Here is a 25,583-nt window from a genome sequence, read left to right as displayed (position 1 = left end):
TGTTGTACTTCTGGTTGAAGGCATGAAACAGGAAGTACATTTTCAACCTGCAGTACATGCAGTGAGCAAACTCGTCCAAAAGATGGCGTCATAGCACAAATAATAGCACACCTTTGCAGTGTCTCTGTCGGTGTAACATGAAAACTATTTGTCCAGGTGGAACTAACAATTTTGCATTTTTGATAGGGGGGCTGTAGGTAATTATTGATGTTTTTTAATGTGGCTGAACTTAATATTGCAACATTGAATGTTCAGAGTTTGTCCCCGAAAGCGAAAAGTGCTAGAAAATAGATAGACGGATCAACAAATATTTGCTGTACAACTTACACATTTGATTTTTTTGTTGTTCCCCACCTGTGCACCATCCCCACTTACACATTCACTTTGAGCCCCTGCTGCCATCTCTGCTACAAATGCTCCACAACAACAAAACAGAAAAAACTAAATAAAGCAGTGCGACGTACTTATCGACCTCACCTGTGAAGATTAGTGCTTGTCCACACCTGTCACGTATCACAGAGCAGAAATCTATACAAGCCAAATGAATTGCTTTGAAATAAATGAGCCATTTGATTAGAAATTGAGCGCATATTTATCTGTAGAGATGACTGTTAGGCAACACGGCTTTGGAAAGTGACACTTTTATTGCGGATTGACTAGAAAATTACAAAGTGGAACCTCCAAAGTCAAACACAATATCAACAACCATTAACAACTTTCAAGATGTTCTCTTTTCAAAACAATATTTCCAAAATAAATAATGTTAGGAAAGATTTTCAACTGTTTTTAAGTAAAAACGACTCACCCTTAAGTACAAAACCCAAAACCAGTGAAGTTGGCACATTGTGTAATTCATCAATATAAACAGAATACAATGATTTGCAAATCCTTTTCAACTTATATTCAATTGTATAGACTGCAAAGACAAGATATTTAATGTTTGCAATCAATCATTAACTTAGATTTTAATGGCAGCAACACATTGCAGAAAAGCATTCTTACCACTGTGTTACATGGCCTTTCCTTTTAACAACACTCAGTAAACGTTTGGGAACTGAGGAGACCAATTTAATTTCCCATTCTCGCTTAAAGTACAGCTTAAGTTGTTCAACAGTTCAGGGTCTCTGTTGTGGTATTTTAGGTTTCATAATGTGCCATACATTTTCAATGGGAGACAGGTCTGGACTACAGGCAGGCCAGTCGAGTACCCGCACTCTTTTACTATGAAGCCATGCTGTTGTAACATCTGGCTTGGCATTGTCTTGCTGAAATAAGCAGGGGCGTCCATGATAATGTTTCTCCATTCAGTGTGTGAATGTGTGTGTGAATGGGTGAATGTGGAAATAGTGTCAAAGCGCTTTGGGCTCCTTAAAAAGGGGTAGAAAAGCGCTATACCGACAGCCATCAAGCTGTATAATGCATATGTTCCTTCTTGACTGCACTTAAATGTAGAATATTTGTAGAACCCGATTGTAGCTGAGATAGGCGCCAGCGCCCCCCGCGACCCCAAAAGGGAATAAGCGGTAGAAAATGGATGGATGGATGGATGGATTGTAGCTGAGATAGGCGCCAGCGCCCCCCGCGACCCCAAAAGGGAATAAGCGGTAGAAAATGGATGGATGGATGGATTTATTCTATTTATATATATAATATATGTTGTATATTATTTATTATTATTATTATTGTCTATTGTGAGCAAACTGTGGTGCTGAATTTCCTCCAGGGGTCAATAAAGTACTTTCTATTCTATACTATTCTATTTTATCTATACAAGTACAACCATTTATTTACCAAATCCTGTATCATGTCGGTCCAGGGAAGGAAGGGGCCCGCTCCAGAAGTTGGGCTTGGCCCCTTAGTTCCAGTTAAAGGAACTTTGTATTCTCAAGGATACCAGAACATTTTGGACAATTCCATGCTTCCAACCTTGTGGGAACAGTTTGGAGCAGGCCCCTTCCTCTTTCAACATGACTGTGCACCAGTGCTCAAAGCAAGGTCCACAAAGACTTGGATGACAGAGTCTGGTGTGGATGAACTTGACTGGCCTGCACAAAGTCCTGACCTGAATTCGATAGAAAACCTCTGGGATTAATTAAAATGTGTGTGTGACCTCACCAATGCGCTTTTGGAAGAAGAGTCGAAAATTATTACAAAACACACTCCGCAACCTTGTGGACAGCCTTCCCAGAAAAGTTGGAGTTGTAATAGCTGCAAAAGGTGGACAGGCATCATATTGAACCCTATCGTTTAGGAATGGGATGGCACTTCAAGTTCATATGTGAGTCAAGACAGGTGGCCAAATACTTTTCGCAATATAGTGTATATCAAGCGCCAGGATCCGTGTAGGAATCAGAGTACTGTTGTGTAAGATTGAACGACAACGCCATGACGTCATTACTATTCGGGCTTGATCTCGACCTTTGACTTGACAGAAGTCTATCCTTTCCCTCATAACAGCGCCTCAAGTTGTCTCCTTCTCCTTCGACGTGGGAAATGGCCCCGTGGAGTTAACAGTGCACACGACCACGCCCCTCAACGACGACCAGTGGCACCGCGTCATGGCCGAGCGCAACGTCAAGGAGGCGGTCCTCCAGCTGGACCAGATCTACCGAGCCTCTCGGCCGGCCCCTGCTCAGGGCCACACACGGTTAGAACTGTTCAGCCAGCTCTATGTGGGTAAGTCCTCCAAGAATATTGCCCTCAATGTGACCGCTTGGTGTGTAATGTTCACAAAGCAGCTCTTTCATTTAGGAAAAAATACATAATTAATGCACTTTATTCATGTTATTGGACCAAACTGTTAATTAAAAAGGATTTCTGTGCTCCCTTCATCTCCTTTAAGACCACCCTGTGCATAGACACACTGAGGACATTTCAATGTTTTATTGGGGTTTTTTGGGGCGGGGGGGGTTTCAAAATTTAAGATGTCTCAGCCTTCAATGGAAAGTATTTCCTAAGTGGCTTCAGTCCAGCTTAACGCGGCCACCGCTGATTAATTTAATGCTAATCCAGGCCTCGCAATCACATTGGAGTTTCATATTTAATCACACGTGGACACACGCGCATCCCCGGGAACTCGGCAACGATAAAGAATTTTTAATGAAGCTAAATTAGAAGTCTGCCAAAGCCCTGCATGAGATTTTGAATGTGACCGTGGCCTTTTCCTCACTGTTGTGCCTTTATTCAGCACCTACATGTATGTACAGCCGTACCACACTTTTTGTTGGTAGAGTAGTACCTCAATTTATGAGTTTAAGTGGTTCTGTGACTTAGCTCTTAACTCAAAACACCTGTATTGTACTTTTGTATGTCCTTCTCGCCGCTTCCCTGTCAGACACACCATCAGCATCTTTTTCATATTTTCATGGATAAATGTCCACCATTTAGATATTTAGATTTCTGTTATGTTATGTTTTGGATGATTTTTCCTTTAACTCAATGAAGCTTCTTCTTCACAGCACTATCCTTCACAATCACCTTCTTCCTTTCTTATGCCTGGAAAACAAATGATGTCCATATCAAGCTATAAGCTAATGGTAGCAAATTGTTAGCATTTTTAGAAAAGTGTTATAATGAAGGCTACACATGAAGTAAATGTCTATGTTAGCTATAATAGCTAATAGCAAAATTACCGTGTCGCAGGCTGACGCAAATTTTCATTGACAGAAATGTTGAAATGTCATATTTATTTTACACATTTTTGCAACATTGGAAAACATTAGTAAAACGGAGGCTTCTGAGAGGGTGAGATAACTTCTGGAAATTACTGGCTTAGAATGGCCAAAGGTGTAGATGTGTATGTCCAAGTTAAAGGAAATAGCGGACTGTCTTCTTCTAATGGATTTATTAAAATTGTTGCAAGCTGGTTAATGTTTGCTGTGGTCTGGAACGGCATGGTACATAAACAACTCTCAGAAATGCAACTAATATTACATACTATATAGATAATATGTCATGAGACATGCAAATATAATTTAAATACTACAGAGGACATAAGCAAAGGAAATTAAATGAGCTCAAATATACCTACAAACAAGGCATAATGATGCAATATGTACATGCAACTAGCCTAAATAGCATGTTAGCAACTATTGGCTTGCAGTCATGCAGTGACCAAATTTGCCTGATTAGCACTCCAACAAGTCAATAACATCAACAAAGCTCAACTTTGTGCATTCTCACACAGCATAAAACATTTGTTGGACAAAATGAGATAAAGGAGTAGCGTTAAACACGTCTTTTTGTGGCAGCATTGGAGAAAGTTGTACATTTTGGCTGCCGAACTTGAGAATAAGAGAGTAGCCAACAATGGTATGCTTCTAAATGCTCAGGCTACCTTCCCACACAAAACAACTTTCAATTTGCGCATACCCAGCGTCCAAACTGGCGAGCTGCATGTAAGAACAGCTGTGGCGACACACGTAATTAGGGAAGGATTTGTACCAACATAGAGGGGACAGCTTGTTCTCAATTCTGGTTATCAATGTCCCAGAAAGAAGCACTGAGACCTTGACTGGACGGTAAAATGCATTGATCAGACTTTTTGAAAGACCAATTTTAAAATCTAGATTAAAAAACTTCAATTTTAGGGAAATATGCTTAAAGATACAAACATTTATGTTAACAAACCTTGTTTAAGAACCATTGAAGCTTGTAAATTCAGGTTGTACTGAAGTGAGAGAGCGCGAGCAGAAGACTCAAACACAAGAATGTGTTTCCAAAAATCCGTATTCAAATACAAAATACAGTCGTCTCTCGCCATGTCACGCTTCAAATATTGCGGCTTCACTACATCGCAGTCGTATTTTTTAAAGCATAATGTACAACATTTTTGGCCTAGGTTAAGCATTTTCAAGCATAAAAATGGCTATATCAATCAATCAATTAATGATTATTTATATAGCCCTAAATCACTAGTGTCTCAAAGGGCTGCACAAACCACAACACAAACCACTACGACATCTTCGGTAGGGCCCACATAAGGGCAAGGAAAACTCACACCCAGTGGGACGTTTGTGACAATGATAACTATGAGAAACCTTGGAGAGGACCCGCATATGTGGGCAACCCCCCCTCCCTGTAGGGCAGGGGTCGGGAACCTTTTTGGCCGAGAGAGCCATACAAGCCAAATATTTTAAAAAGTATTACCGTGAGAGCCCTATAATATTTTTTTGAGACTGAATCCAACTGAATACGTGCATTTTCAAATAAGACCAACAATTTCCAAGTATAACAAGTCTCTTGTTATTTTTAATAACATTGTTATTCTAAAGCTAACCAACAATAAATAAAATAGTTCTTACCAATAATGCGACTTCTTGAACAGGTGCGGTAGAAAACGGATAGATGGATTAAAATGCATGAAAATGTTTTATATTTTTAACGTTATTTTTGACACTGTGATTACCAGCGGAATTATTCATTACCTACCGTGTTAAGCATTGTCAGCTAAGATTTATCTGAGAGCCAGGTGCAGTCAGCAAAAGAGCCACATCTGGCTCTAGAGCCATAGGTTCCCTACCCCTGCTCTAGGGGAATATGAACTAAAAATATGAACTAAAAATATCCATACTACAGTAAAATTTGCCTCTAGAGGACACCAAACCAATCATATCATGCTGTTCTGTATCATGGCCTGTTCGGTATCATGGCCTGTTCGGTATCATTATGAAGTATTGCTGCTTTTTTTTAATTATAGTAACAGCGTGAAACTCTGTTTATGACCTTCTAAATCAGGGGTGTCAAACTCATTTTAGATCGGGGGCCACATGGACAAAAATCTACTCCGAAGTGTTCCAGACTGGTAAAATCACGGCATGATAACTTAAATATAAAGACAACTTCAGATTGTTTTCTTTCCTTAAAAATCTACCATCAGGCTGTTGAGAAAAATGGGGGTGAAGGGACGCTCCTTCCAACAGGCTATCAAGTCCATGTCAAATGCTGCCGAAAAAGCCAGCAACTGGCTCTGGATTAAGCGCAAGGACCCTAACTGGGCAGTAAAATAAGAGACAATGGTATGCGGTCAGGCTTAGGCCTGACTCAGGTAAAAGGACGTCCTTGCCATGCAGAGTCCGACAGGATATGGAGGGTATGGCATGGAGGGGGGTGTACCTGGGACGCTAGGTGCACCGTTGAGCCCTCTGGAGACGTCGTGGGCTTCAAATCAACGAAACGTCGATGAAGCAGGGTGCCCACCCGAAGACCCCAATGACATACTTACCCCCCCTTTCACCACTCCACACCTACTGCTACCGTCAAGACTGTTCCTACTTACCAAAAGGCTTGAAACATCTAGTTCTATTTGCTTTACAGACTGGTAAAATCACCGCACGATAACTTAAAAATAAAGACAACGTCAGATTGTTTACTTTCCTTAAAAACAGAACAAGAACATTCGGAAAATGTACAAAAAAATAATGTTGTTGGAGTTTTTTTACATTTAAGTGTTGCGGTTAACAGTATTCTATTTTTTAAACTTTCTGAATAAATTATGTGATAATGTTCATCAGTCAACTCATTGGTGCTAATTTTCAATCCATCAAAATAAAAAAATTATATCAAAATCAAATTAGCAGATGTTATTCATGTAGTTTGCTCATTTTCCTCAACCGAGCAAACTAAAATCAACTAAACCATGTGGTTTATTTATTTATTTTTTTGCATATGTAGCATGATCTACATTGATACGAATAATTGCTATGGCGACATCGACACATTTAGAACAGCAGTTTCTTTCATTCAAAAATTTCGGCTCATTTTTATACTGAGCAAACTTATCCCACAGGCCGGGTAAAACATGTTTGCAAGCAAGATCCGGCCCGCTGACCTTACGTTTGACACCCCTGTTCTAAATGCATTTTTCAACATATTTGATAGCCCTCTATACATTAAATAACATCCTTAAGTCAACTTCACAGTATTTCAATCAAATACAGTAATGCTGCCTGAGGCAGAGCCAATCAGTGGCCATGATATGATTGGTCTGGTGTCCTCTAGAGCAGTGGTTTTCAAATGGGGGTACGCGTGCCGTACCCCTGGGGGTACTTGAAGGTATGCCAAGGGGTACGTGAGATTTTTTTTAAATATTGTAAAAATAGCAACAATTCAGAAATCCTTTATAAATATATTTATTGAATAATACTTCAACAAAATATGAATGTAAGTTCATAAACTGTGAAAAGAAATACAACGGCGTGGGGACGGCGTGGCGCAGTGGGAGAGTGGCTGTGCGCAACCCGAGGGTCCCTGGTTCAAATCCCACCTAGTACCAACTTTGTCACGTCCGTTGTGTCCTGAGCAAGACACTTCACCCTTGCTCCTGATGGGTGCTGGTTGGCGCCTTGCATGGCAGCTCCCTCCATCAGTGTGTGAATGTGTGTGTGAATGGGTAAATGTGGAAGTAGTGTCAAAGCGCTTTGAGTACCTTGAAGGTAGAAAAGCGCTATACAAGTACAACGCATTTATTTAACAATGCAATATTCAGTGTTGACAGCTAGATTTTTTTGTGGACATGTTCTATAAATATTAATGTTGAAGATTTCTTTTTTTTTGTGAAGAAATGTTTAGAATTAATCCAGATGGGTCTCTATTACAAATCCCCAAAGAGGGCACTTTAAGTTGATGATTACTTCTATGTGTAGAAATCATTATTTATAATTGAATCACTTGTTTATTTTTCAACAAGTTTTTAGTTATTTTTATATCTTTCTTTCCAAATAGTTCAAGAAAGACCACGACAAATGAGCAATATTTTGCACCGTTATACAATTTAATAAATCAGAAACTGATGACATAGTGCTCTATTTTACTTCTTTATCTCTTTGTTTCAACCAAAAATGCTTTGCTCTGATTAGGGGGTACTTGAATCAAAAAAATGTTCACAGGGGGTACATCACTGAAAAAAGGTTGAGAACCACTGCTCTAGAGGCACATGTTACTGTAGTATGGATATTTCATTTCTTATAGCCATTTCTATGCTTTAAAATGCTTAACTTAGACCAAAAATGTGTACAATATGCTTTGAAAAGTAGAAATCTGCGATATGAAGCCACAATATTTGAAGCATGATATGTATTTGAATACTGATTTTTGGAAACAGATTCTTGTCTTTGAATCTTCTGCTCGCCATCTCTCACTTCAGTGAACCTGTATTTACGAACTCAATTAGTTCTTTAACAAGGTTTGTAAATAGAAATGTTTGTATCTTTAAACAAATTTCCCTATAAGAAACAATGTGACCGTGAAGAATGGGTTCCAGAAGGTGACAACAGTCCATGTTTTCCAAAATGTTTGTACATGTTGAACACAACATAAAGCGCTACACAGTACTGTATATCAAACAAACATAAGGGCGTGATGGATGAAGTTTTTATTTAATAACAAACCCCAAACAACAACGAGCTGAACTGTCCTTGTTTTCAGCCGCCCAGCCGACACACGCTGTCACTCGTCGGTGGTGCACTCACAGTTTGAATTCATAAAACTCCTTCATTTTAACAGCCAGGTTGCTACAATGATTAGGAATAAAAACAACAAATACCCTTTAGCTCATTGGTTAATTTGTGTGACGTGGAGCGAAAAGGAGGGCGAGGCTGTGGATTCTTGCTGAGTGTTTTAACCCACTTTTCTTGTCCATTGTTTTCTCTGGACTCGTACTGAACTAGCAAACCTAGAAAAATGTTGTAAAAAGGGCAAAAAAACTACTTAAAAGGCTAACCAAGTAGCACAGCAGCACTGTGATGACTGAATGAGCGCCAGAGATCGATAAACCCGCAAACGGGTGGATGAAACATTCTTACATCAAAGCATTTTTTGACAGTCTTTGTTTCGTAAATTGAAAAGTTTGTACAGTGAGGGGTTCCTAAATGGAGGTTATACATTGTGCCTCCAACAGTTTTAAGGTGCATTATTTTTGTTAAATTTCCATGCTACTGCAACTTTAGAAAACCTCTGGCTCTGTCAGAAAGCAGTAACCCAAAATAAACGCTGTATTAGTTCAGTTCAGTTCAGTTTCAGTTTACTTTGAACATGCATACAATACAATGTAATGCATCACACAATTCCAGCTGGTTCAATACAGCATGTCCGAAAAGGAGTAGGAAGAAGCAGAGCTTATTTAATCCTACCCCATTTCATACCATAGCAATTTTATCCAACGTCCTTGTTCTCTGTAACAGAACAGTGAAAAAATGCATGATAAATAAATAATGTACCATTGTAAGCAAACAAATATTAAATACATAAATAATTTTCGTCTCAATTATAAAAAAGGAGAAAAAAAGGGTTCAAGATGTTCATCAGAATTCTTGTTCTGTGTACTTTGTGAACACTTGTAGTTGTAAGAGTCTCTTTAACTGAATCATATTGCTGCTTTGTTTGATTTATTTGGTTAATCCATTCCATAATTTAATTCCACATACTGATTTACTAAAGGTTTTAAGTGCTGTACGAGAATAGACATTTTTTAAATTACATTTACCTCCAAGATTATATTTTTCCTCTTTTGTTGAGAATAATTTTTGTACATTCTTGGGTAGCAGGTTTCCCATATACACAATTTTAGCTCGTTGCAAATGCACCAAATAGTTAAAGTTCAATAATTGTGATTTAATAAATAAAGGGTTTGTATGTTCTCTATATCCAACATTATGTATTAGTCTAATTGATCTTTTTTGTAACACCATTAGTGAATGAAGCGCACATTTATAGTTATTTCCCCATATTTCTGCACAATAACTCTGTTATGGTAACACTAGCGAGCAGTACGTCCTACTAAATTCCATCGCGCATCGAATTGAAGACAGGAAGCAGTGGAAAAGAAGGCATTGACTATAAATAATTGTTTCTAAAGGGCAAACAAGAGTCGTAGTCATGATGCATTTCACGGCAAAACAAAACTCTTATCTGCTCTTGTGCCATCTACATCTCTCTTCCTGCTCAGTCAATATGCTCCTCATCACGCTTTTGATTGCTTTAGTGTTTACTGCACACTGCTTCATTTGCTCCAATGGCCTTGAGAGCGAATGTTTAGGCCATCCGCCTTCTGTTATCTACTTTATGCGGTTAACTTTTAGCTGCTGAAACACGCACATAACCCCGTCTCACATTTCATTCCCTTAACCATCTGTTGTGTCGGTGCATTTTTTAGGCTTCTTGAATATGATTTATGCATGCTCCTGCTCAATTCTCTTCTGTTTGCTTTTCTTTTTCCCGGCTTCTGTCTAAACGGATCGATCTCTTGCTTGTTGCTCCCCGCTGCATGCATGCGTGCGACAACCCTCCCCATCACAGGGAAACCAGCCTCACACACCTGCCAAGACAGTAGGTAACATTTAATGAGTGCAATAACATGTCTCCGTGGCACTGAGTGAGAGACCTACTGGCAAGTTAGACGCTCCAACTGGGATCCCGCCTGCCGTTCTGCCGCATCTTTATCTGGGGCTCCACGCCGGTGCCGAGTTAGCATCAAGCGAGGATTAATGTGCTCTTGCATTAATACCTATTTTGATTCATTCTGCACTTCCCCACAGTGACGCCTGGAATTACCAACTCATCCTCATTTTAGTGCGCGAGAATATTTTTCATGGAGGGGTACGTCAAGGCGAAGGCCATTAAGTCTCTTCTAACGAGGAAAAACATTGCTGTGGTGCAACAGATACACACAATGGCATCTCAGTGATGATCTTTTTAGGAATAAATCTGGCTTAGAGTTACTTTTTACTTTTTAAACCACATGCAGTAACTATTGTAATATAGCATCAGTGTGTATTTACCTAAACTGCAAAGAAAAAAGAATAATAATTCATACTTGCCAACCTTGAGACCTCCGAATACGGGAGATTAGGGGCTGGGGGGGTTGTTGAGGTGGGCGGGGTCAGGGGTCGGGGTTAAGGGCGAGGAGTATATTTATAGCTAGAATTCACCGGGATTCAAGTATTTCATTATATATATATGTATGTATGTATGTATGTATGTATATATATATATATATATATATATATATATATATATATATATACATCTATATATATATATATATATAGATGTATATATATATATATATATATATATATATACATCTATATATATATATATATAGATATATATATATATATGTATTTATATATATATATATGTATACATCTATATATATATATATATAGATGTATATATATATATATATATATATATATATATATAGATATATATTATAACTACAGTACATACGCTGTCTGGCTCGCTGTGTACAAACAAGACATGAAATGTGGGTTAACACTTTACATGTACTGTAATATGATTGTTGATCATTTTCAGTCAGTACAGATTGTTGTTTTATTGCAGTGTTGTGCATTCTAAACTGAAACATGATTCGGGTGCTGATGCAGAAGCTTGCTTATCTCTTGCCGTAGCTAGTTTTACTTAATCATGCCGATGTGTTACTGCGCTGGGGAAAAAAAAAAGAGTCCCTACAAGTTTGCTCTTACAATAACATTGTTGCTATTAGGGGTGTGGGAAAAAATCGATTCGAATACGAATCGTGAATCTCACGTTGTGCGATTCACAATCGATTCTCTTTTTTTTTTTTAATTGATTTTTTTTTTATCAATCCAACAAAACAATACACAGCAATACCATAACAATGCAATCCAATTCCAAAACCAAACCTGGCCCAGCAACACTTAGAACTGCAGTAAACAGATCAACGAGAGGAGACACAAACACAACACAGAACAAACCAAAAGTAGTGAAACAAAAATGAATAAATCGGAAAAATATCGTTTTTGAATCAAGAATCGCGTTGAATCGAAAAAATCGATATATAATCAAATCGCGACCCCAAGAATCGATAGTGAATCGAATCGTGGGACACCCAATGTTTCGCAGCCCTAGTTGATATATTTTGATTATAATACAGGTTACCGAACGTGAATTAAATATTGGTGACTGTTTATGGATGCCTTTTTCAAGTGATATCTCTCTCTTTCTCTCTCTCTCTCTCTCTCTCTCCCTCTATATATATATATATATATATATATATATATATATATATATATATATATATATATATATGTATATATATATATATATATACATATATATATATATATATATATATATATATATATGTTTATATATTTATATCAGATCCCAAATCATGTTTCAGTTTGGAATGCATAACACTCTAATAAAACAACAATCTGTACTGACTGAAAAACATGAACAATCATATTACAGTACCCGTAAAGTGTTAGCCCACATTTCATGTTTTGTTTGTACACAGCGAGCCAGACAGTGTATGTACTGTAGTTGTAATAACACCTATGACGTTCTGCGTTTATCAATATCAATATTAATGGACACATGTTTTTTCCAGTTTATTTTGGGTAAGCAATCCATTTATGTCAAAATTGCTTTGCTCTAAGTTCCACTTTTGCAGGATCAAAGTCATGCCGACCTCACTCTTCGGGCTTCCGTCTGCTTCAACGTTTCACCCTCTGTTGTGCTTACTTTTATGAACAGCAGTTCATCCTCTGTATATTCAGGTCCAAAAATAATCTTCTTCATTGACAGTTATCAAGTCTGCCATGATTAAAAAACACTCACGTTTGTTTCCACAAGTAGGAAGACACATTTGTTGCCGGAAGTCAGAAGTGCGCCGCTATAGAAATCAATTTCGGCAATGCCTAAAATGAACAAAATACAGTCAATATTGAACATATTACATATTGTTATAAATGTGTCTGTTGATACATTATTTATATACTTCCATCCATCCATTTACTACCGCTTATTCCCTTTGGGGTCGCGGAGGGCGCTGGTGCCTCTCTCAGCTGCAATCGGGCGGAAGGCGGTGTACACCCTGGACAAGTCACCATCTCATCACAGGGCCAACACAGATAGACAACATTCACACTCACATTCACACAATAGGGCCAATTTAGTGTTGCCAATCAACCTATCCCCAGGTGCATGTCTTTGGAGGTGGGAGGAAGCCGGAGTACCCGGAGGGAACCCACACATTCACGGGGAGGATATGCAAACTCCACACAGAAAGATCCAGAGACTGGGATTGAACCCTGACTATTCCGGACCTTCGTATTGTGAGGCAGACGCGCTAAACCTTCTTCCACCGTGAAGCCTTATATATATACTTGCAGTGTGTATATAAAATGTTGCTGGAGGGTTTCAAAGTTGTTTTAGATGGCTACAACGCTGACTGCCACTAGCCGCATCTTGCAAGCGTTTATTTATCATTTTTAAAATTCTTTAAAAAAAAAGGTGTGTGTTCTTGGCAACATTTTAAAAAAGTGAAGTTCCCCTTTAAATAAGACAAATATAGAGCACAATCTATTTAGCTTGTAAGTCTTCATGTATATGCAGAATGCATGCTGATTACTATTACGGCCACAAGACTATGAAGAGGAGATGTAAATATAATCATTCAGCGCTCGCAATATGAATAATCATGACTAAAACTGTTCTGCAGCTACTGTTTTGCATGTATATTTAGCATGTCTGGCACAGTTACGCACAAATGGCATTGAGAAAAGAGGCGGTCTTGCTGCAAAGACACACAATGGAGACGGAATCCTTAGTCGTGTGTGTGTGTGTGTGTGTGTGTGTGTGTGTGTGTGTGTGTGTGTGTGTGTGTGTGTGTGTGTGTGTGTGTGTGTGTGTGTGTGTGTGTGTGTGTGTGTGTGTGTGTGTGTGTGTGTGTGTGTGTGTGTGTGTGTGTGTGTGCATGTGTGTGTGTGCCAACATATTTCGACTGTCAGAAATAAACAATAGACATATTGTCTGTTCAACAATATAATTATAAAACTGCTTAATGACTTAAAGGGGGCAGCACAGTGGAACAGGGGTTAGTGCATGTGCCTCACAATACGAAGGACCTGAGTAGTCCTGGCTTTTAATCCCGGGCCCGGGATCTTTCTGTGTGGAGTTTGCATGTCCTTTCCGTGAATGCGTGGGCTCCCTCCGGGTACTCCGGCTTCCTCCCACTTCCAAAGACATGCACCTGGGGATAGGTTGATTGGCAACACTAAATGGTCCCTAGTGTGTGAATGTGAGTGTGAATGTTGTCTGTCTATCTTTGTTGGCCCTGTATTGAGGTGGCGACTTGTCCAGGGTGTACACCGTCTTCCGCCCGAATGCAGCTGAGATCGGCTCCAGCACCACCCGTGACCCCAAGAGGGACAAGCGGTAGAAAATGGATGGATGGATGGACTTAAAGGGATTGTGTTATGACTGGGCCGCAGAAGAATTTTTAATATATATATTTTTTTTAATCAAATCAACATAACAAACACAAGATACACTTACAATTAGTGCACCAACCCAAAAAACCTCCCTTTTTCGTGAAAAAAACCTCCCTTTTTCATGAGAAAAAAAAAGAACTCCCCCGCCGGGCCGGGGGACAAATTATCAAACGTCGATCGGTCCGCAGCTACAAAACTGTTGGGGACCACTGGTCTACATAACATGTAAAGGTGGTTCTTTGGTCCAAATTTTGCATAGGTTATGTTTTACAGACCATCTTCAAACCGCTTTCTGACTGTCTCTTCAAAATGCGTTGTTTTGTTGGCGGGCTTATTTAAGGGCCTAAGCCCTCGTCCAGACCATGTCCCCTACGACTGCATTTAAAAAAAAATGTTTTATTAGAAATGGCAACAGCATGCATGTGCATGTACGAGCCAGTCTGCCTCACAACAGGAGCGTAGAGAGCGTAGAAATAATGAATTTTCACTACAACTTGTCAATTCTTTACATGTACAAGACATACAAGGAATCAAAATTGCGTTTGTCACTATCCCATGCCTAGACTAGACTAGACAAAGACAAGACACAAATAGTAAAGTGGCAAAACACAAATGGTAAAGTGACACAGCATAAGTATATCTAACTCCTACAGTAACAACAAAACAATGCAATGATAATAGCTACAATAATAATAAAAGTGCAGATGGCGGCGTAATACTCTTGGACTACAACTAAATAAAAATGGCGGACTCAGGCAAAACTTTTCGGATGTATGGAGATTTCAGCGGACGTAACAAAGGCAAAATACGTCACAAAAGTCTCAAAGTCCAAATGGCTCGTTTTGGAGCAAGTTTGGAAGAAGGCAAGATCGTTTATAAATATATCCGCCATGCCTCCATGGTGTGACTTAAATTTTTGGGACTTATGAGGATCCTAAATACACAAAAACAGGACTCAGCAACTAAGAAAAGTTGTTTGTGCATAAAAGGCCTTTTAGGGCTGATTGAAAACAAGTATGTGCCACTTTTGCACTTGTTATCAGTTACACACACATTTTTTTGTAGATCACACACAACACGGCCACAATACACCATTTTATAGATTTTAGTAGGTCAGGCCGTTGATGTACAAAGTGATTGCCCACATTATTTAATTTTTAGTATGCAGCCCTCAGTGGGGAAAGTTTGAACACCCTGGTTTTAAGACATATTCTTATTGTGGTATTGCAATCTGGAGCCTATCCCAGCTGACCAAGCAACTATACCGGCGTGGCTCGGTTGGTAGAGCGGCCGTGCCAGCAACTTGAAGGTTCCAGGTTAGATCCCCGCTTACACCATTCTCGTTATGTCCGTTGTGTCCTTGAGCACCTTGCTCCTGATGGGTCGGGTTAGCGCCTTGCATGGGAAGCTCCTGCCATCAGTGTGTGAATGTCTGTGTGAATGGGTGAATGTAGAAATAGTGTCAAAGCGCTTTGAGTACTTTGAAGGTAGAAAAGCGCTATACAAGTTAAAAGGAGACTTTGCGGTTAATTGAATAAAATAGTTAATTGTTGCATTTATAGGTCCAAAAAAGAAACACAGCAATGCATATTGATGAGGAAAATGGTGATTGTATTATCATTAATTGTAGAATGCTGATGCATGCATATTCATGTAGATTAGATTAGCTCATCAGCTCATCAATAAAGTGGTACACTTTAATACACATGAATAATGCCCGCAAAGATAAATACAAATTGGATGTGTTTATTTAGTATTCTGAACTGTGCACCTGCTTGACGATATGTGGAACTATTTTTATGGTTATTATTTCAAAAGCCACCTTATATTATTGATCATTCCTCCGTTCGTCAGAACACAATGAGCCAATATTGACTGCAGGGTATCTGCCTACGTACGTGTGTTCACTCTATTCTCTATTGGGCTCGGAGCCTCGTGTCAGTTTAATCAAAGACGGGTTTAAAATGAGGTAAACAGGTGGCGGAACCCTCCAGCCAATCAGTGGGACAAAATAGATTAATTAACAAGTGTTAGAGGGAGTCCAGTCCTTGGCGGGATCAGAAAGCGGATGTGGGATCGGGAAAGCTGCAGCTGCATCCTCACATGAATAATGCATCCTGGTAGGAAAATCAAAACATGTATTAGTAATCTTTACATGGTGCCATTGTGGCGTACCTGTGTGCGTGTGTGTCCTTTGAAATAGACTCTTCTGTGTAATTGAAACAATGCAACTGAGAGATTTTAATATCTAAAACGCCCCTCGGCTCTTGTTAGCGCGCAGAGCACTGTGTGTTTACTGCGATTGCCCTTTAAATCTATACCTGTGGGTGCAGCTTTATGATTGTGTTTATGGCTACAGTCATTAAGGCACATATCAATCTAGCTAAGACCTCAAGTCTGTGTGTGTTAATGAGTAGTTAGACAGTAATAGCGCAAGGCCAAAAGGACGGTGGATGAATGGCTTCGGACGCCCCGAGGCTAAGAAGTAATGTTTAAGTATGCAGTTGGAGGTGGGCTCGGGCATCCATCCACATGCGAGATGTTCATTAAGACATTGTGTTCATTAGGCTCTCCTAATTAGTGGAAAATAAAACCGGCTGAAGGTTGCTTCAAGAACGGCGCCCCGGTTGGAGACATTCAGAGCAGTGGTTTCCTTCAGGCGTTACCACTGAAAGAGATAATAAAAAATTGCATTCCAGATGACTTTTTTTGACTTCCAGTTCCGGTTTCTTGGCAGGTGCCGCGGGGGGCCAGAGGGGGTTCCTGGGTTGCATCCGAGCCTTGCGGATGAACGGCGTCACCTTAGATCTGGAGGAGAGGGCCAAAGTCACGCCCGGGGTCAAGCCGGGCTGCCAAGGCCACTGCACCAGTTATGGCGTGTACTGTCGCAATGGCGGGAAGTGTGTGGAGAAGTACAATGGGTACTTGTGCGACTGCAACGCCACTGCTTACGATGGACCTTTCTGCACTCAAGGTGAGGAAAATGGAAAAAACCTAAAAATTTACTGGACTTGCACTGTTCTAACAACCACTATTAAGTGATGGGTCAATAACACCTCAAGGAGTGTGTGCCACACTCACTAGCTGTATTGATACTGATACTGTGTTATTGTTTCATAATGACGACATCTGCTGGGTTAAAAAAGCTACTACATTTGACCTGCAATTGAAATTAATATATACAATCGTTCCTTGTCTATTACTAATTGTTGGTTCCGGACATGACTGTGAAAAATTGATTAACACACAGGACTCATTCATTAAGAATCAAAGATGTTATTAGCTAGGGCATAAAAAAAATTTATGGCCTTTTAAACATGTTTTTCAACATTAATATCACCATTAAGTCCCCTTTACCCAACATAGTAACTCCCTTTTAGGCTGAACCAACCATTGGCCACGATACTGAACAGCGCACTCTGATTGGTTTGGTCTCTTCTGGTGGCCAATACTACTGTAGTGTAAATAGTTTTACTTGAACATTGTTATGCTTGAACATTCTTAATTTAGGACCAAAATCATTTCTAATACGCTTTAAAGAAATATGGTGAAGCCGCAATATTTGAAACGCAATGTGGCGAGGGACGCCTGTATGTATAAATAAAAAATTCAAATCAAAAAAAGGAAATCAATATGAGACCCCTTTAACACTGGTAAATGAGCCAAATACTAAGTAGGAAACTAAAATGTATCTTGCTTATTGCCATAGAAAAAAAACATTTTTCGGACCATAGGGCGCACTGTGTTTTTAGGTACACTGCCGATAAGCGGCTCTATTAAGGTATATTATCAATCAATCAATGATTATTTATATAGCCCTAAATCATTAGTGTCTCAAAGGGCTGCACAAACCACAACATAAACCACAACAACATCCTCGGTAGAGCCCACATAGGGGCAAGGAAAACTCACACCCAGTGGGACGTCGGTGACAATGATGACTATGAGAAGCCTTGGAGAGAACCGCAAATGTGGGCCACCCCTCCCCCTCTAGAGGAACCGAAAGCAATGGATGCTGAGCGGGTCTAACATAATACTGTGAAAGTTCGATCCATAGTGGATCCAACAAAACCGTGAGAGTCCAGTCCAAAGTTGATCCAACACAGCAGAGAGAGTCCCATCCAAAGTGGAGCCAGCAGGAAACCAGCCCAAGCAGAGGCGGATCAGCAGCGCAGAGATGACCTAGCCGGTAAACACGCGAGCAGTCCATCCTGGGTCCCGGCTCTGGACGAGCGGACCATCCTGGGTCCCGACTCAGGACAGCCAGCACCTCATCCATGGCCACCGGACTGGACCCCCACCAGTGGGACAGATGACAAAAAGAAAAGAAACGGCAGATCAACTGGTCTAAAAAGGGAGTCTATTTAAAGGCTAGAGTATACAAAAGAGTTTTAAGATGAGACTTAAATGCTTCTACTGAGGTAGCATCTCGAACTGTTAACGGGAGGGCATTCCAGAGTACTGGAGCCCGAATGGAAAACGCTCTATAACCCGCAGACTTTTTTGGGGCTCTGGGAATCACTAATAAGCCGGAGTCCTTTGAACGTAGATTTCTTGGCGGGACATATGGTACAATACAATCGGCAAGATGGGCTGGAGCTAGACCGTGTAGTATTTTATACGTAAGTAGTAAAACCTTAAAGTCACATCCTAAGTGCACAGGAAGCCAGTGCAGGTGAGCCAGTACAGGCGTAATGTGATCAAACTTTCTTGTTCTTGTCAAAAGTCTAGCAGCCGCATTTTGTACCTACTGTAATCTTTTAATGCTAGACATGGGGAGACCCGAAAATAATACGTTACAGTAATCGAAGTTGAGACGTAACAAACGCATGGATAATGATCTCAGCGTCGGTAGTGGACAAAATGGAGCGAATTTTAGCGATATTACGGAGATGAAAGAAGGCCGTTTTAGTAACGCTTTTAATGTGTGACTCAAAGGAGAGAGTTGGGTCGAAGATAATACCCAGATTCTTTACCGAGTCGCCTTATCATACAAAAAGGCACATCGGATCATAAGGCGCATTAAAGAGGTCATATAATTTTTATTTCTACTTTTAAAACACTTCCTTGTGGTCTATATAGCATGTAATGGTGGTTCTTTGGGTCAACATTTTGCATAGATTACGTTCTACAGACCATACTTAAGCTGCTTTCTGACCGTCTCTTCAGGATGCGCCTTTTCACGCTTCCATAGCAGGTCTACTGACAGATATAAGTTAGAACTGTACACTACTTTGTATTAGAAATAGCAACAACAGAGGATGAATGCCTCACAACAAGAGGATAGACAAAAAAGAAGAACTTTATTGAATACAGCCCGGACTACGTAAAGCCCTTTGGGTAAACCTTTATCCGCTGACGGCAATTGAACATCTTGCAGCCCACACATATCTTTTATGTGTGCCTGCCATCTACTAGTCAAACATTATCCTTTCACCATGTGTCAAATAAAATTGTTTCGAGGTCGGCAAGTACAAGGATAAATCCGTACAGTGGGTGCAGCGGGTTATAAGACGCACTGTTGATATTTGACAAAATGAAAGGATTTTAAGTTAGCCTTCATATGTGTTGTAGTGTTGATCACGGCGAATACCAATGTCAAATGCGGCACGCCACTCTTATGATTTCTTTTAGGACGAGCTGTCACTCCTGAGACAAAATAAGTGCTTCCTGATTAACAAAGTTTGGTGCTTCGCAGTCAAACGACACAGCAGCTGTATCGGTCCTATGTTGTTTTTTTAAAGTCACCCACACATTCAGGGACACTGTATCACTTCTCATTTCATTATTCATCAACACTTCCATATTGTTGACCTGTACCACTGTTATTATTGTTTGGGCTTTAAATTACAAATAACAATAAGCATTGAGGGATTTGTACGATTAAATTAGTAAACTATTATTAAAGGGGCATCTTTTCCCCATACAGTATCTTTTAAGTAAAGTAAACACATTTATATCCATTTTCCTTTATTTGTTTCGGACCAGGGCAGCACGGTGAAACAGGGGTTGGTGCATGTGCCTCACAATACGAAGGTCCTGAGTAGCCCTGGGTTTAATCCCAAGCTCGGGATCTTTGTGTGTGGAGTTTGCATGTTCTCCCCGTGACTGCGTGGGTTCCCTCCGGGTACTCCGGCTCCCTCCCACCTCCAAAAGGTTGATTGGCCCAAGTGTGTGAATGTGAGTGTGAATGTTGTCTATCTGTGTTGGCCCTGGGATTAGGTCGCGACTTGTCCAGGGTGTACTCTGCCTTCCGCCCGAATGCAGCTGAGATAGGTTCCAGCTCCTCCTCCGACCCCGGACGGGACAAGCGGTAGAAAAATGGATGGATGGATGGATGTTTCAGACCAAACAAGCAAGCACATTTCCCATGACAAAACGCTTCTCTTATTACATAAGGTGCAATACATCAAGTGCCTTATTTTAACCAAAATTACAGTATCTGTAGTTTTTTTGGTACTAGCAAGTTTAATACAAAACAAATACTTTACCAGTGTCACGCCTATGGTTCATGTTTTGTTTTGGTTATGCTATGTTTAGTTTTTTGGACATTTAGTTCAGTTTTGCATTTCCTTGTTTGTCTTGTTACCATGCCAACTGATTTAGTTTTCATCTGTCATGTATGATCATGAATTTTGTATGGCCATACTACCCTGAGCATCCCCAATCTCTTCTGGTCTCAAAGCTAAGCAGTATCTGGTCTGGTTAGCACTTGGATGGGAGACTGCCTAGGAATACCAGGTCCTTTGGACTCTAAGTTCCTTTTTTTTTTTCACTCCCTGTTTTGTTACCATGACAACCAATCAGTTCACCTGTCTTGTCTCACACCTGTTTTCACTTATCATGTTCATTATTTAAGCCACAGTTACCAGGTAGTCAGTCTGGCAACATCACCTCCTTCACGACCTCGATTATCTGCTTCATGCCTTGCTGTGCTGTTCATTTTGTCCACGTAAGTTTTTGTCATTCATGCCATAGCACAAGTGTTTTGTTTCATGTTTATAGTTTATAGCCTCTGTGCTAGTCTTTTGTTTCATAGCCCAAGTTTTGTACCTCCATTGTGAGAGCTTTTTTGTTTGTTCCTATTTTTTTTACTTTTTGAGTAAATAAATTAAATATGTACCTACCTTCACGTCGTTTCCACTCCATTCGCTTCGCACCTCGGGAAAACAACCCAAGACCAAGTCCTAGCCTGACAACCAGCTTACTATTGGTTTCAACTCAGAGCCTCAACTTTTTGCATGGTGTTCTGTTGTGATTGGCCATTGCGTTTGTATTTTTGGGATTTTTGCGATCATGGAAAATAATTGAACATTTCTTTATGATTTCATAACGTCATGCGTCATAATGCAATGCGTCGTAGAAGCGATGTATTGGTACACTCCTATTGATTTGTGTTGGAGTTGTGTGAGAAGCTGACAATTGTTAATAATCTATACACAAAACACTCTTTTATTACACATTCGCATGTTTTGCCTCAATAAGATAAGGTGTTGCAAATGTGCTACACAGTTTCTGATCGAGTTAACAACAGTGCTATTATTAAGACATTCAAACAGTATTTAACTTGAATGACACAACACAATCCAGCTGTGATTTAACATTGTATATGTGTCTCAGGCACTTCACTTTTTTTTTTGGTCTCATTAGAGTAAAAAGAAGCACTGTCAACACAAAAATTAAATGGGTGTGTTGGACAAATTAATTGATGTTTTATTATTCCTAATCATCAGGTGTAAGAAATGGTTTACCTCTGTAAAACACATTAACAATGTGCCTCTAAAGACCTACGTTTTCTCAAACAAGTTCTCTTTATGTACTTTTTTGCTCCTGAAAACGAATCTGGCAGTAATTTCCCGTAAAATCAATTAGTTTTTGCATAAAGAGTGGATAATTAAGTGGTACACGGCCCTTTTCTAACGCCAGACTGGATATGCCACCACCTGTACAGTTGGAGCCCATTTCCTCACATATACAGTGTGCGTAAAGGAATGTAAAATTATTTTGATCCCATAAAGGCATGTTTTTGTCCCCATGGTCCATGATTACTTCAAAACTGATAGTTACATTATAAACAAAAAAATAATAACTCCAAATTTCCTCTCTCCATTAACACCATAGCCTGTGTTTCCTAATGCTCTTTCAGTATTTCCTCAAGCATCTTGAGGAAAACATCAGTGGCTGAGGACAGAAAACAATATGAACAAATGGAGGGGATTTTTACCTGCAGACATCATTTTGAACTGTAAAATAAGTTTTGATCAAAGGCATGGATAAACTATCATTGTTGCCGTTAACAGACTGTTTGTGTCTTTTTACGCATTGAAATCAGAAAGGATGCAAATTTCCGGAAGTCTGTGCGTCCCCAGGACATGGATTATTTTTTGGTTTTTTTAGATTATCGCTTCCCGTCTGTGTTTTGTTTTGTTTTGCCGGGTCAAATTATTAATAATTGGTCAACTTAAAAGTAATGCACTTTCCGGTACAATTTCTTAAATTTTAATTTGCCGAATATTTTATCCATCACAAAGCATTTCCGGTGTTAGGACTCCTGCGTGTTATTGTTTACGTCATGGCGAGCAATAAATCCAAGAAGCAAAACTTTAATGAAACGTGGCACCTGAAGCCACTTTTCATTATAGTTTTCAAATGGCTCACTGATGACGATGGAAAGAGTTTTGCACGCCATGTGAACGCGCTAATACAAAGAACATCTTTATGACCGAGTGCACTGATTTTCAATGATCCAGCCTCACCAGACACCAAGAAACAGGCCGATATCAGTGTTTTCCCCAGAAAATGTGTGTGGTGTCTCTCCGGCGGACAGACTGGGGAAGAGAGTGGGTGGGTGTAAAGATCGGTGTAAGTCGGCCTGTCGCCATCACGTCTCCACCTTGTCGCTGCCACCACAGCCTGGGGGGCAATAGACTACAGGCTGTGGTGAAGTAGGACGGCTTCGTCGCGTGAAGAAGCCTACAATTTTTGGTTATGTTTTCCGCTCCATATGCTAAATGGCGAAATACAATATATATCTCGATAATTTTTCCATAATGTAAAAACAAAACAGTCCTAGTTACCTGAGATACTAAGTATGTCATTATTATGCCACATGCTGACATATGTTCAACTCATCATGCTTAATTTATTACAGCATTTGGGAAGCCTGCAGTTAATTTTTATTATCTAAATGTTATATTTTTATCAACATGTGATAGGAGGGACCCTGCCATTTAAAACTAAGCTGCTACATTACTAATGATTAATGTAACTATGGTTGGAACAATAGTACAATAGCAATAGGAGAGACTATTCATCCCTGAACTCCATGGAGTTCATGTAGACTTTATAATGCAGTTACATTATTATATTAACTATCAGAGACAGCTTGAGGAAGCTCTTCATTCAACATAATGTCGTTTTTTGCTGCTTCAACACAGCTCATCCAACACAGAAAAATGCAAAGTGAAATAACAGACAGACAGGGCTTTGCTGTCCGTAACACACACACACACACATGCACGCACACACACACATACACACACACATATCACAAAATGAGCTAACGTTACGCTAGAAGCTAATTAGGCTTCACCTCATGGACTGCGAGCGAGCTGAGCTGCCGTTTATGTTTCTAGAACGTCAACGGGCTCATAATGATGTTACTAGTAGTTGACTGGGAAGTGTTTATTATAATTTGGGGAGAGTCCGCTGTCTGATGCTTACCGGCTAAATACCTATCTGCTCATCACGATGCTGGGGCACTGACTCCATGCGCTCTGAATACGCACTGCTGATTGTCTGTTACCGCTCTGAATACGCACTGCTGATATGCTGTTACTGCTCTGCAAGTAACCAATCTTTGTTGTTAAGGCGGCCGCCTTAGCAACAAAGCGCTGCAGGAAACCCTGGACATATAGTCGAGAGTAAGGGCCTCCACTTCATCGGAATGATGAGACCGTCGATTTGTTACAACTCATTTTTTATGTTTTCCACATAGCCAACCGGACAGCCACCATGCTATTAACACTCCCGAACATACCAGTGCTCCCGCTCCTAACTTGCCCACTCACTTACACACGTCACTCACCCCACATATTGCCATTCTTAAAGGTGAACACATAGCTTATGACCATCACCAAACCAGAGAGGAAATACTAGAGGCATTGAGTGCCACTATAATAATTATAATCTGAACCTCGTCAGGTCCGTTGTGTCCTGAGAAAGACACTTCACCCTTGCTCCAGATGGGTGCTGGTTAGCGCCTTGCATGGCAGCTCCCTCCATCAGTGTGTGAATGTGTATGTGAATGGGTAAATGTGGAAGTAGTGTCAAAGCGCTTTGGGTACCTTGAAGGTAGAAAAGCGCTATACAAGTACAGCCCATTTACCATTTACATTGAAAGTAGCTTGCAAAATTCTAAGTATGTTGGCATTATTTTTCATGAAAGTGTAGATGTGGCGGTTTTTAAACGACTGATGATCTACATACAGGTGAAAATAATCAATTAAATTTGTCATATGCATGTATGCCCTGGCAGAGAATAATTTTGCCACACCTGGTGTGTGTGTGACAATCATTGGTACTTTAACTTTAACATCCATCCCATCCATTTTCTACCACTTATTCCCTTTTGGAGTCACGGGGGGCGCTGGCGCCTATCTCAGCTACAATCGGGCGGAAGGCGGGGTACACCCTGGACAATCTCCTCCTCCTTGCACGGCCGACACGGATAGACAGGCAACATTCTAACTCACATTCACACATTATTAAATGAAAATAGAGAAATAAAATACCGGCACTGGTAAAGTTTAGATCCATGAAGGAAAGAAGAAAGTGAATTAATGTTAATAACTGAATACATTAACGTAAGCATAACAATTTGTTTTGTTTTGTATTATTTTTAAATGAATTAAATAATCTTAATGACAACCTTTTTCCAAAACACAATATAGAATGTGAGTTATAACAGGATAATGCATACATTAATCATTTGTATTCAAAACAATTACAAAAAAATATACAGTGGGACCCCATTTTTATGACTTGATGGGGTTCCTGGGACCCTATTTTGGAAATTCTTAGCGCCAACACTGAACTATATTATGCTCCATTTTGCATATAGAAATCAACCATATGCAAAACTGTGAGATCAAAAGTCCAAACACTTTATGAAGATGTGTCACCTTGTAACTTCTACATCCATCCATCCATCCATTTCCTACCGCTTATACCTTTTTGGGGTCGCGGACGGCGCTGGTGCCTATCTCAGCTACAATCGGGCGGAAGGCGGAGTACACCCTGGACAAGTCGCCACCTCATCAC

The 25,583-nt window shown here is 40.0% G+C and overlaps 1 protein-coding gene across 3 annotated transcripts in view; it reads left to right on the top strand.

Annotated features, from left to right (window-relative positions):
• cntnap2a (contactin associated protein 2a) overlaps positions 1–25,583 on the top strand; it is an 843,773-nt gene that overhangs the window by 751,548 nt on the left and 66,642 nt on the right. For 2 of the 3 annotated variants that reach the window (XM_061921961.1, XM_061921959.1), the window contains exons 19-21: positions 2,458–2,676; positions 10,294–10,323; positions 16,999–17,235. In XM_061921961.1, coding sequence (XP_061777945.1) covers positions 2,458–2,676; positions 10,294–10,323; positions 16,999–17,235 — 486 coding nt within the window. The remainder of the gene's footprint in view (positions 1–2,457; positions 2,677–10,293; positions 10,324–16,998; positions 17,236–25,583) is intronic. The other variant, XM_061921960.1, reaches the window with a different exon arrangement.

Source organism: Nerophis ophidion, linkage group LG15 (genome assembly GCF_033978795.1).
Source record: "Nerophis ophidion isolate RoL-2023_Sa linkage group LG15, RoL_Noph_v1.0, whole genome shotgun sequence".
Lineage (NCBI taxonomy): Eukaryota > Metazoa > Chordata > Actinopteri > Syngnathiformes > Syngnathidae > Nerophis > Nerophis ophidion.
The sequence above is the reverse complement of the archived record's forward strand: the minus strand, read 5'-3'. Positions and strand labels throughout refer to the sequence as shown.